This window comes from Scyliorhinus torazame, chromosome 21 (genome assembly GCF_047496885.1).
Source record: "Scyliorhinus torazame isolate Kashiwa2021f chromosome 21, sScyTor2.1, whole genome shotgun sequence".
Taxonomy (NCBI): domain Eukaryota; kingdom Metazoa; phylum Chordata; class Chondrichthyes; order Carcharhiniformes; family Scyliorhinidae; genus Scyliorhinus; species Scyliorhinus torazame.
The window spans coordinates 28,168,739-28,181,597 of record NC_092727.1 but is presented as its reverse complement, the minus strand read 5'-3'; the positions used below and the strand labels follow the sequence as shown (position 1 = coordinate 28,181,597).

At 41.0% G+C, this 12,859-nt stretch overlaps 1 protein-coding gene across 3 annotated transcripts in view; it reads right to left on the bottom strand.

Moving 5' to 3' along the window:
- ncapd3 (non-SMC condensin II complex, subunit D3) overlaps positions 1-12,859 on the bottom strand; it is a 100,756-nt gene that overhangs the window by 16,944 nt on the left and 70,953 nt on the right. For all 3 annotated transcript variants that reach the window (XM_072486644.1, XM_072486643.1, XM_072486642.1), the window contains exons 29-34: positions 11,472-11,648; positions 10,950-11,134; positions 10,025-10,182; positions 7,873-7,962; positions 2,218-2,292; positions 737-797 (exon numbers count right to left, since the gene is read on the bottom strand). In XM_072486644.1, coding sequence (XP_072342745.1) covers positions 737-797; positions 2,218-2,292; positions 7,873-7,962; positions 10,025-10,182; positions 10,950-11,134; positions 11,472-11,648 — 746 coding nt within the window. The remainder of the gene's footprint in view (positions 1-736; positions 798-2,217; positions 2,293-7,872; positions 7,963-10,024; positions 10,183-10,949; positions 11,135-11,471; positions 11,649-12,859) is intronic.

Below are 12,859 nucleotides of genomic sequence, written 5' to 3'. Positions count from 1 at the left end.
TTTAAAAAATAATATTTTTTTTAAATGGGGGAATTCAATGTCAAATCAGGTACAGAACGAGAAGTATGGAGATAATCTAATATTTAAGATAGAGCCCGAATATTCTTAAAATGTAGCTTAAAATTTGATGTTTATAAAACCTGAAGGAATGATATTCTTCATCTTAATTTTCAGTGCCAGAGATTGGCAGTAATGAAAAATCACATGATGAAAAAGGTACCTAGACTAAAATGAGCAAGGCTGACATTTCTGTAGCTTGTTTAGTTCATATTTAAAGTGCAAGTACAGCAATGTCAACACTATTCAATGCATTTCAACAATGCATGAGAAACCACGGTGCATTTTTTAAGCAAAGCTAATGGCAAAGCACCACATCCCATCAACAATTTTTGGATTTCCGCATCTCATCTGGCATCTGCCCTTATCTGAAGTTGCTGTAGCATTTGAAAATTTGCCAATCTGTTTAAATTTATTGCTCAGAGGAAAAGGAAAATACTGAATCTCATCAGTGCCATGTTAAACAAAGGAATAATTTATGTAAGCCAGTGTTACATCATCAGGACTTTTTAACATGTGAACCAGACTGTTAATTCTTCACCTTTAGGAAAGATTTGGTGAGACCTGTCATTCGCAGCCAAATTCCATATACCACTTTCAACAGCACATCAAAAACAGCATTTGAATATCTGATGCCAAAATCCCAAATACTGCTGCTTCCTAGTATTTAGTCACTTACGGTTTATCTGGAGACAATAGGCACAGCATGCTTTTCTGTTCTTCCTGTGAATGTTCTTTATCTGTTGATGACAAATTAGCAATTAGCCTTTTCTTTTAAATAAATAGTCCACAGACAGCAGAATCATAAAGATCAAAAATTACAGTTTAATTCCATCATGCCACAGTAGTTACAATTATCCTGAGGGAATTTACTGTGTATGTACACCCCGAGAGATTTAAATTTATGTACTTAGTCTGAAGTTAGATTCATGACTCATTTTTAGCTTTATCCAAAGCTTCAGCATTCTTTCCCCATCCATTGGGGGTCATTTTGCTGATAGTATTGATGAAAAGATTTCTTTTTGTCAAGTACTATGGAAGCATGCACAGTTCCTTCAATAGTTTCTCCCCAGTCTTTATCCAAGGCATATTTTAGACAAGTTAAACATTTCCATGACTATAATTTTACTTCCAAAACAGGATAATGCTTCCCAATCTGAAATACTACGCAGAACTATATTACTGATAATAACTCAACGTTTTGGTTGTTTTAAAACTGATTTCAGTGCTCATTTCAAATACCATGGAATCCAGTTTTCTGGACAACTTAGCAATTTGCTTTTACATTAAACGGTTAGCAAACAAGCTATAGCACAAATCTGAAGAAAAAAATGTCTCACAAAATTCCAAACTAAAATTTCTTTCCAACCTGCATTTCATCACCATATCAACAGTTTAATGAGTCGTATTCCAGATATCAACAGCCAAATTTCTCACACAATAGCAAAGTGTTGACACTTGCTGCTGAGCTCAAAGAAAGTTGCCCACCAAGATATAGCATACCCTCTGGGCGTGGATTTCACCTATCCTAAAATCAATTTCATTTGATTGCCGGCTATAGAGAATCTCCTCCGTGGAATAGCCCCCCTTTTGTACAAATTATTGTAATGCAATAAAGCACACAAGTGTGGCATTTTAGTTGCAGGTAGTATATATTATTACTTTAAAATGCAATAAAGCACATTGTAAACTCACACTATTATTCAAAAGTATAAACCTATACTTGTAGTTGAAAACATTAAGTCTAGAAACGACAAAGAATAAAATGATACATAAACAAAAGTGCGGCATTTTAATTATAAGTAATATTAGAATCATAGAATCTCTACAGTGCTGAAGGAGGCCATTCAGTCCATCAAGTCTGCACCCCCCCTCCAAAAGAGCACCCTACCTCGGACCAATCCCCCACCTTATCCTCGTAACCCTTGGACACCAAGGGACAATTTTAACATGGACAATCCAACTAACCCGCACATCTTTGGACTGTGGGAGGAAGCCCACGCAGACACAGGGAGAATATGCAAACACCACAGACGGTCATCTAAGGCTGAAATCAAACCCAAGTGCCTGGCGCTGTGAGGCAGCAGTGCTAACTACTGTGCTGCAGTGTGGCCCATAATATGTTACTTTAAAATGCAATAAAGCACATTGTAAACTCACTCTTTTCAGATGTTGGTGTTTGTGTTATACTGATGCAGCTGACTCCTGCACCAAAGGTCACATTATCAATTGTTTCTGAAAAGAATTGGACAAATTAAAATTACTCAAGAATTATAATTATATTGGAATATTATGACATCAGTTTCATTTCTTGGGAAGAATAGCACATTTTTGAATTATACTGACACCTTCATCATAAATTACAGGCAGTTTATGAGTTTGTGCCACACCTATTAGGAATTAGGTTCAAGTTGCTCCTCCATACTGAACTCTCAACTTTTATCCACCCAATGCCCCAAATGTTAGTATCTTGGTCAGTTTCTTCCCCATCGCTCCCAAAGATGAAGAAGTCTTATTGGGGTAGGTTCAACATGTGCTGCGAACTCCCTCACATAGTTTGCTATGTCTTTCTGTCCGTGGAGGCCATCAGGCCATGGACGTTCTGGAATATAGTTATGGAGAAGCAACCAATAAATTCTCATCTCAATCATGTATGCATATGGCTAACTTTATTCATCATTTGTAATGTCAGAATTTTACTCTTAAAGATTTGATTTCCAATATCACAGGGTTCCTGCATCTTTAGTCAAATAACATTCCAGGATATTTCCCTGATCAAATTAAAATATTTCATGATCACTTTAAATTCATCCTAAACTCTAGTAATTGTAGATGTGCACTGGAACCTTGCATTGTGTCAATTATCCAGTAACCTCAATTTCTATCTTGTAGAATTTGTGTGTTCATTAGTGCTTATGCACAAGCCTATTTGTGAAAACAAACAAAACAGTTCCGCCACGGGAACACATCAGATTTAGTCTTGCTTAATTTTGTGGAACAAACAAACAATCTGCTTTTCAGTATCTGCAGATTTTACATGCTCATGCTACTTAAGTTCTTCCACCTTGCAATCTGCATTTGGAACATTTTGGATGCGCTCTCTCAGCTTCAATGTCATTGCCAACCGGCAGAAAATTGCAGGCAACGCAAGCACCACAGGGCCAGAAAGCGTGTAAAGAGGCCAACCAGCCTACTGTGGCCTCTCCTGGCTCTTTGAATGAGGCACACATTTGTCTAAAGCCACACAGCCCAGGAGCATATTCTGCCAGGAGCCCATTCTATTTTAAGAATATATCCAAATACTTTCTGGAAGGTGTTTTTAGAGTACCCAATTCATTTTTTCTCAATTAAGGGGCAATTTAGCATGGCCAATCCACCTACTCTGCACATCTTTGGTTGCATGCAAACACGGGGTGAATGCGCAAACTCCACACGGATAGTGACCCACAGCCGGGATTGAACCTGGGACGTCGGCGCCGTGAGACAACAGTGCTAACCTCTGCTGCATACTTTTTGGAAGATATTATTGCTACAAAAGCTTTCAGCAGCGGCTGGGTGGTGGCATCCTCACCTCAGATGGTAGTGAGCTGAAGAAACTTGAACAGAAGTTGACTTGACACATCAATGATCAGTATATATCATACCATCAATGGCACCATGTTTTTGGTGGGTTAGCTAAACTGAGGCCAGTCTGTAGCTGTATGTCAAAGAAATTTTCAAGTGGGTCTCATGCAAAATCCCAGAGGATTGGAAAATTGCTGTTGTAACCCCCCTGTTCAAGAAGGGAACAAGGAAAAAGATGGAAAATTATAGGCCAATTAGCCTAACCTCGGTTGTTGGCAAGATTCTAGAATCCATTGTTAAGGGTGAGATTTCTAAATTCTTGGAAGTGCAGGGTCAGATTAGGACAAGTCAGCATGGATTTAGTAAGGGGAGGTCGTGCCTGACAAACCTGTTAGAGTTCTTTGAAGAGATAACAAATAGGTTAGACCAAGGAGAGCCAATGGATGTTATCTATCTTGACTTCCAAAAGGCCTTTGATAAGGTGCCTCACGGGAGACTGCTGAGTAAAATAAGGGCCCATGGTATTCGAGGCAAAGTACTAACATGGATTGACGATTGGCTGTCAGGCAGAAAGTTGGGATAAAAGGTTCTTTTTCGGAATGGCAACCGGTGACGAGTGGTGTCCCGCAGGGTTCAGTGTTGGGGCCACAGCTGTTCTCTTTATATATTAACGATCTAGATGATAGAGAGTGGCGAATGTTGTGCCGTTGTTTAAGAAGGGCAGCAGGGAAAAGCCTGGGAACTACAGACCGGTGAGCCTAACGTCTGTAGTAGGTAAGTTGCTAGAAGGTATTCTGAGAGACAGGATCTACAAGCATTTAGAGAGGCAAGGACTGATTCGGGGCAGTCAGCATGGCTTTGTGCGTGGAAAATCATGTCTCACAAATTTGATTGAGTTTTTTGAGGGGGTGACCAAGAAGGTAGATGAGGGCAGTGCAGTAGACGTTGTTTACATGGACTTTAGCAAAGCCTTTGACAAGGTACCGCATGGTAGGTTGTTGCAGAAGGTTAAAGCTCACGGGATCCAGGGTGAGGTTGCCAATTGGATTCAAAATTGGCTGGACGACAGAAGACAGAGGGTGGTTGTAGAGGGTTGTCTTTCAAACTGGAGGCCTGTGACCAGTGGTGTGCCTCAGGGATCGGTGCTGGGTCCACTGTTATTTGTGATTTATATTAATGATTTGGATGAGAATTTAGGAGGCATGGTTAGTAAGTTTGAAGCTGACGCCAAGATTGGTGGCACAGTGGATAGTGAAGAAGGTTATCTAGGATCGCAACGGGATCTTGATCAATTAGGCCAGTGGGCCGACGAATGGCAGATGGAGTTTAATTTAGATAAATGTGAGGTGATGCATTTTGGCAGATCGAATCAGGCCAGGACCTACTCAGTTAATGGTATGGCGTTGGGGAGAGTTATAGAACAAAGAGATCTAGGAGTACAGGTTCATAGCTCCTTGAAGGTGGAGTCGCAGGTGGACAGGGTGGTGAAGAAGGCATTCGGCATGCTTGGTTTCATTGGTCAGAACATTGAATACAGGAGTTGGGACGTCTTGCTGAAGTTGTACAAGACATTGGTACGGCCACACTTGGAATACTGTGTGCAGTTCTGGTCACCCTATTATAGAAAGGATATTATTAAACTAGAAAGAGTGCAGAAAAGATTTACTAGGATGTTACCAGGACTTGATGGTTTGAGTTATAAGGAGAGGCTGGATAGACTGGGACTTTTTTCCCCTGGAGCGTAGGAGGCTGAGGGGTGATCTTATAGAGGTCTATAAAATAATGAGGGGCATAGATAAGGTAGATAGTCAACATCTTTTCCCAAAGGTAGGGGAGTCTAAAACTAGAGGGCATAGGTTTAAGGTGAGAGGGGAGAGATTCAGAAGGGCCCAGAGGGGCAATTTCTTCACTCAGAGGGTAGTGAGTGTCTGGAATGTGCTGCCAGAGGTAGTAGTAGAGGCGGGTACAATTGTGTCTTTTAAAAAGCATTTAGATAGTTACATGGGTAAGATGGGTATAGAGGGTTATGGGCCAAGTGCGGGCAACTGGGACTAGCTTAATGGTAAAAACTGGGCGGCATGGACTGGTTGGGCCGAAGGGCCTGTTTCCATGCTGTAAACTTCTATGATTCTATGACTGAGGGCATTCTGGCTAAGTTTGCCGATGATACAAAGATAGGTGGAGGGGCAGGTAGTATGGAGGAGGTGGGGAGGCTGCAGAAAGATTTAGACAGTTTAGGAGAGTGGTCTAAGAAATGACTGATGAAATTCAATGTGGGCAAGTGCGAGGTCTTGCACTTTGGAAAAAAGAATAGAGGCGTGGACTATTTTCTAAACGGTGACAAAATTCATAATGCTGAAGTGCAAAGGGACTTGGGAGTCCTAGTCCAAGATTCTCTAAAGGTAAACTTGCAGGTTGAGTCCATAATTAAGAAAGCAAATGCAATGTTGTCATTCATATCAAGAGGCTTGGAATATAAAAGCAGGGATGTACTTCTGAAGCTTTATAAAGCATTAGTTAGGCCCCATTTAGAATACTGTGAGCAATTTTGGGCTCCACACCTCAGGAAGGACATACTGGCACTGGAGCGGGTCCAGCGGAGATTCACACAGATGATCCCAGGAATGGTAGGCCTAACATACGATGAACGTCTGAGGATCCTGGGATTATATTCATTGGAGTTTAGGAGGTTGAGGGGAGATCTAATAGAAACTTACAAGATAATGAATGGCTTAGATAGGGTGGATGTAGGGAAGTGGTTTCCATTAGCAGGGGAGACTAGGACCCAGGGGCACAGCCTTAGAATAAAAGGGAGTCACTTTAGAACAGAGATGAGGAGAAATTTCTTCAGCCAGAGAGTGGTGGGTCTGTGGAATTCATTGCCACAGAGGGCGGTGGAGGCCGGGACGTTGAGTGTCTTTAAGACAGAAGTTGATAAATTCTTGATTTCTCGAGGAATTAAGGGCTATGGAGAGAGAGCGGGTAAATGGAGTTGAAATCAGCCATGATTGAATGGTGGAGTGGACTCGATGGGCCGAATGGCCTTACCTCCGCTCCTATGTTTTATGGTCTTATAAAAGATCACTTGTGTAATTAAGTCTAGATATGCAGCACTATTTTATAATCCCTCTGCTCCACCAGGTACTTGTTCCCCATTTGTCTTATCTTGTTTACAGTGTTCCAGCTCTGAAAGAAAGCCACCCTGACAACAAAAATGTGAAACCAGCACCCACAAATATGCCTTTCCTCACACAAAGCAAACAATACAGGAGAGAAGGGGGAACATTGTGCGTAGTACTGGCCAATGACAGCTGTTATTCTTGCAGTCTCACCACAGGCAATGGATGGAATCAGGCAGAAGGAGAACAAAACCTGTACTGGTAAATGGTTATAATGCATATTCTGCAAATAAAAAGAGCTCATTCCCTACCCCAAATCATCAATAAAAAACACCTGGTCAACTATCTCATTGCTGTTTACGAGTTCCCAATAGGTAGCAATACCAACTCTTCAAGATTTTTATTTGGCTGTGAAGCACTTTCAGATGTCCAGAGGGTATGAAAAGGATACAATATAAATGCAAGGTGTTGCCCTAGTACAGTTCCAGCATTTTCTAGACAGCTATATACAAGTTTTATTTGCAGAATATGGATTAAAACCCAACAAACACTAATTACTTTTCAGTTCTCACTTCTTGAGGGAAGCTTCTCACGCAATTGTCTGGATGGATCTCCACGTCCTGTTGTCTCTCTCTGCTACGTTTTTTGTTTGGTGGATAGTCACTCAGATCTAGATTCTTGCGCTTCCATCAATGCTGCTCTGAAGTCTGCTTTACTCTCAGCCACTAAGCTTGAATGAGAATTGCTAAATTCAACTTTTGCCAAAGTGGAGACCTCTCAAGCCCAATTTTTCTATTGCTACTTTCAAAGTGTTCCTCCTTGTGTGCTATTTTTAAAGCAATTTTATTGAAATTAAAGGTAAACTTTTCTTCTCCTGTAGACACAGAATGAACCGATGCGCTGGTCAGTTTCATTAGAAATGCACTGATTGGCAGCTGTCATTTACATTTCAAAATAAGTCAAAATTCAATATTGAATTGTTTGAGACAGAAATTGGTATTGTTTTAGTAGAAGCATACATCAGGATGGGACATTGGATAACGGCAGGATAGTATCACAATCAGGACATGGTCAGCACACCACTGCCCAGAGTCTAATTTTATCCACTATTATGATTAAAGATCATACTCACGGTCAGGCGTACTGATAGCACGTTCAACCACAGAGGCATTAGCAGACGAAGCTCCTGATTTTGTACGCTCTCCCAAGCTCTGAAATGAATCTTCACAAAAGAGAGTACTAGTTAAACAAATGCGAGAAGAGTTGGCCATTGTTCAGGTATCATGCTGTTCATTTTAATGCCGCAATCCAATCATTTAGCAATGTATCAGTTTACTTAAGAGGAAGAGTGCCCACTCACAACTATCAGCATTGCAGAAAGCTGTAAAATATCCCTTATTTGGGTTATAGATACTAAACAAAACACATTCATGGAAAGATGTCATCTAGTCTAAAATTCATGAAACATTCAGCAAATCCTGGTTCCAACCAGGAGTAGGTAACTTACATTTAGTGCATGGTAACTGCACCATCATTAGAAAATGCGTAGAACAACAGTAATTATAATCATAATAACAATTTTTATTGTGTCTTATTGCAGTATTAGTATTAGTAGGCTTACTGCAATGAAGTTACTGTGAAAATCCCCTAATCGCCACACTACTGCACCTGTTCGGGTACACTGTGGAAGAATTCAGAATGTCCAACTGACCTAACAAGCATGTCTTTCGGGACTTGTGGGAGGAAACCGGAGCAAACTCACGCAGACACGGGGAGAATGTGCAGATTCCGCACAGACAGTGACCCAAGCCTGGAATTGAACCCGGATCCCTGGCTCTGTGAAGCAACAGTGTTAACCAATTTATAGAAGGAAGCTATTTAAACCACCCAGTTCTGTACCAGCATCTTGCAAGAGCAATCCAAAACTAAACTGCCCTGCTCTCTCCCCAGAAACTTTATCTTCCTCAACTTCAAATGTTTCTCCAATCTCCAATTCCTGGAAGATGCAGCAGTCTCTGCTCAATTATTGCCCAGGGTAAAACATTTCATGTCTCACCAACTTCCAACATTAAAAAAATTACTAATCGCACTCCACCTTCTTGTTGATCAATTATGAATTATTAGCTCCTTGTTGCCAAAACCTCCACCCCCCCCCCCCCTCCCAAAAGCCATAGTGCAAGGTAATGAAGTCAATTGTGCGGTCTCTATTCCCATCTAAAATAACTCATTTTTACACGAAACAAACATTGGACCTAGGATCTTTACGGTTGATTAGACCCAGTATCACTTGGAGGTGCATTCATTAACTATCTATCCGGGCTGCCTGTAATTGCTTGGCCTCATTAAATATTCTTGAGCACAGAAGATGCAGAAATACTATTTTAAGAGATGGGAGTTGAATTATGTATAAACAAAACTACTTAATTTGTACATTAATGAAGTAATATGTCAATAATGCCCTGAACATAGAAGCTTCAGGTTTAAATATTTCATATTATTTTACAATAAGCAGACTTCATAATTATAATGTGATATATATATAGTTTTAAAAAGACATTTCCAGTACAAATGTGAGGTAATGCATTTTGGAAGGTCTAATGCAGGTAGAGAATATACAGTGATTGGTAGAACCCTCAAGAGTATTGAAAGTCAGAGAGATCTAGGTGTACAGGTCCACAGGTCACTGAAAGGGGCAACACAGGTAGAGAAGATAGTCAAGAAGGCATACAGCATGCTTGCCTTCATTGGCCAGGGCCTTGAGTATAAGAATTGGCAAGTCATGTTGCAGCTGTATAGAACCTTAGTTAGGCCACACTTGGAGTATAGTGTTCAATTCTGGTCGCCACACTACCAGAAGGATATGGAGGCTTTAGAGAGGGTGCAGAAGAGATTTACCAGGATGTTGCCTGGTATGGAGGGCATTACTAGGGGGCATAGGTTTAAGGGGCGAGGGGCAAGGTTTAGAGGAGATGTACGAGGCAGGTTTTTTTTACAGAGGGTAGTGGGGGTGCCTGGAACTCGCTGCCGGAGGAGGTGATGGAAGCAGGTACGTAGTGACATTTAAGGGGCATCTTGACAAATACATGAATAGGATGGGAATAGAGGGATACCCAGGAAGTGTAGAAGATTGTAGTTTAGTCGGGCGGCATGGTCGGCACGGGCTTGGAGGGCCGAAGGGCCTTTTCCTGTGCTGTACTTTTCATTGTTCTTTGTTCAGTAAGCCAGAGATCAATCAGAAACGTAACTAGATTAAAACAAATCCCCCCACCAAACAAATGTCCTACCTTCAGCACTACCATGCCCAGGAGCTAATCTTTGCCGTGTGCTACTTTTTCCATAAGATAATGGCATCCACCCCATGCTGTTGGTACGCTTTTTCTTACCCATTTCTGCTGCCTTCTTTGCAGAATTCAGAATGGCCATTGAGCTCAGGGACATTGATCTGTAATTTACAGGTGTAAATAGTTTCAGTATTAGGTATTATTTTCAAATCCATTGAGGAGTTTGTGCACATTGCATTGGAGTTGTTTGTCCCAAGCACCTGGAGACAAAATGCGAACATTTTCTTGGTACATTTGATTATTTTTTTTAAAAAGCTCATTACAACAATGGCTGTTCAATTATGAGACTTATTCATGCCTCTGTGCACTAGGTTACATATCCAATCTCCTCCAGGAAAAGATCAAACATTATGATCCAGCATCACTTTTGTTGTGTTTTTTTTTAAAATTTAAAGTACCCAATTCATTTTTTTTTCCAATTAAGGGGCAATTTAGCGTGGCCAATCCACCCAGCATGAACATCTTTGGGTTGTGGGGGCGAAACCCATGCAAACACGGGAAGAATGTGCAAACTCCACACGGACAGTGACTCAGAGTCCGGATCGAACTTGGGACCTTGGCGCTGAGAGGCAGCAGTGCTAACCACTGCGCCACCCTATTTTGTTGGTTTTGCTGGGTGATTGACAGCAGTTCAGATTGAAATGTTGGGATATTAAAACATTCATTCAGAACAAGCATCAGCCATTGCTCAATCCAATAAAATGATCAAACTCCAGATTCATATTATATATTCATAACCAAAAGTAGAACAAAAAGAGGTATACTTTTTCTTGGTGATTTGTTATGAGAAGCAAGTATTAGTGACAGATCAATAGCACAACAGAAAATTCTTAAGGCAGTGACAAAGAGGATTATTGAGCTTTCATACCTATGCTTTGTGAATTTAGCTATTTTCAGCACTCCAGTTTTAGGAGTAATAAACCCACACAAAGCCGAAGTGGGGGTCTTCTGCAGTGCTGTTGTAGTTTGGGCGGTGTCTGTACCAGCAGGAGGCTGGGCTTCACTTCTGACTTGTGCGACAGAGACCACGGCAGGTGAAACTCTGGGTGATAACTTTTCAAAAATGAAACAATAAATGTGAAACTCTGCTGACATTTTTAGCTAAATATACCATATTATTTTACAATAAGCAGACTTCTTAAATACTTTCTCACAAGGAAAAACTTTCTATTCTCCCCGACCTGAAGTATACATACAAAAATGTTTTCCCTTAATCAACATTAATTCAAGAGTTTTACCTTAAAAACAGAAATAAATGGTCCTTGTACAGAAGCACAATGAAAAATTGGAATAAAATTATGTCATATAACAACCTGTATTTATATCGTGCAAAACATGCCAACGGATTTTCTGCGGGTGTAATCAAACAAAAAGTATAAGTGAGACATACTGCAGGTGTGGCAGTTGCGTTTGCCACTTCCTGTGCGGTCAACAGATTTGTTCTTTTTGCTGCTTCCCCAACAAGCTCTTCTTCATATTTTTTCAGATCATATTCCAACTCAGCTGCCAGCTGTTTATCAACAGCAAAGAAGTCCTGGACCTCATTTCGGTAATCCCGCATCACTTCCTAGGGAAAACAAAATGAATGCAGTGTGAAATACAGGACTCTTCCTTTATCAATATCACAGTGCAAAGTGTGCAGGGTGAAAGTGCCGGACTGCGTGATCACTGCGTGGGCCTGCAGTAGACCACGGGTGGCGTTTGCTTAGCAGTCTTACTTTCAGAGGGAGGCACCATGTAAATGTTAAGCACATTCCCTAAAGAGGGAGCTTTCACAAACCCCAAATACCATTTTCAGCTCTATTGCTAACAGCGCTAGCAGAGTCCAAGAGAACAGGTCACTTTCCTACTGACTGAGCTGAAGATGTAGACACTTTCAGGAAACAGAGCAAAAAAAAAAGGCAGGCATGTGTCCATTTTATAAAATAAAAATTAGTGTTGGGGGGGGGGGGGGGGGGGGGGGGCTTCAAATCACAGGAAAGAGAGCAGGTTTGCTCAAGGAACCAGAGGGAAATGTTTCTGTTTCTCTTAAACAAAAGATATATGCACAGCCGTGCTGGAAAGGGACGCATATGCTGGTTCTGGCCATGGTCATCTTCTGCCAGTTGCTGGGTTTCCCGAAACCTGACTTGCAATTGTAATAAACACCTCAGTAAAATTTGGCTGGCCTTATTAAAATATTATCTGCAGCTTAGTTGATAGTACTCTCGCCTCGGAGTCGTAAAGTTCCTGGTTCAAGTCCCACTCCAGGACTTGAACGTCAAAATCAAGGCTGACACTCCAGCACAGTACTGAGGGAATGCTGGATTGTCAGAAGCACATTCTTTTGAATGAGATATTAAATGAAGGCCCCACCTCCTTGCTCGGTGGATGTTAAAGATCCCATGGTACTATTTCAAAGGAAAGCAGGGGTATTCTCTGAAGTGCCTTGGCCAAAATTTATCCTTGAATTAATATTGCAAAAGAACAGATTATCTGCTCACTATCACATTCTTGTTTGTGGGATTTTGCTATGCGCAATATTGGTTGCCATGTTTCTTACATTAGAATGATCATAATGTTAGTGCTTCATTGGCTGCAAAGCTCTTTGAGAACCCAGTGGTTGTGAAAGTCGTTGTACAAATATAAATGATTTTTTTTTCTCTTTTTAAGTTATATTAAACCACCTTTTGAGAGCTGGTTCAATTACTCTCCAACCCACTCTTTTAACTCTCTCTACCCATTGTGGTGTAACCTTTAATTGTAGCATCAAACACCACAGGGTCAAGTATAGAAACA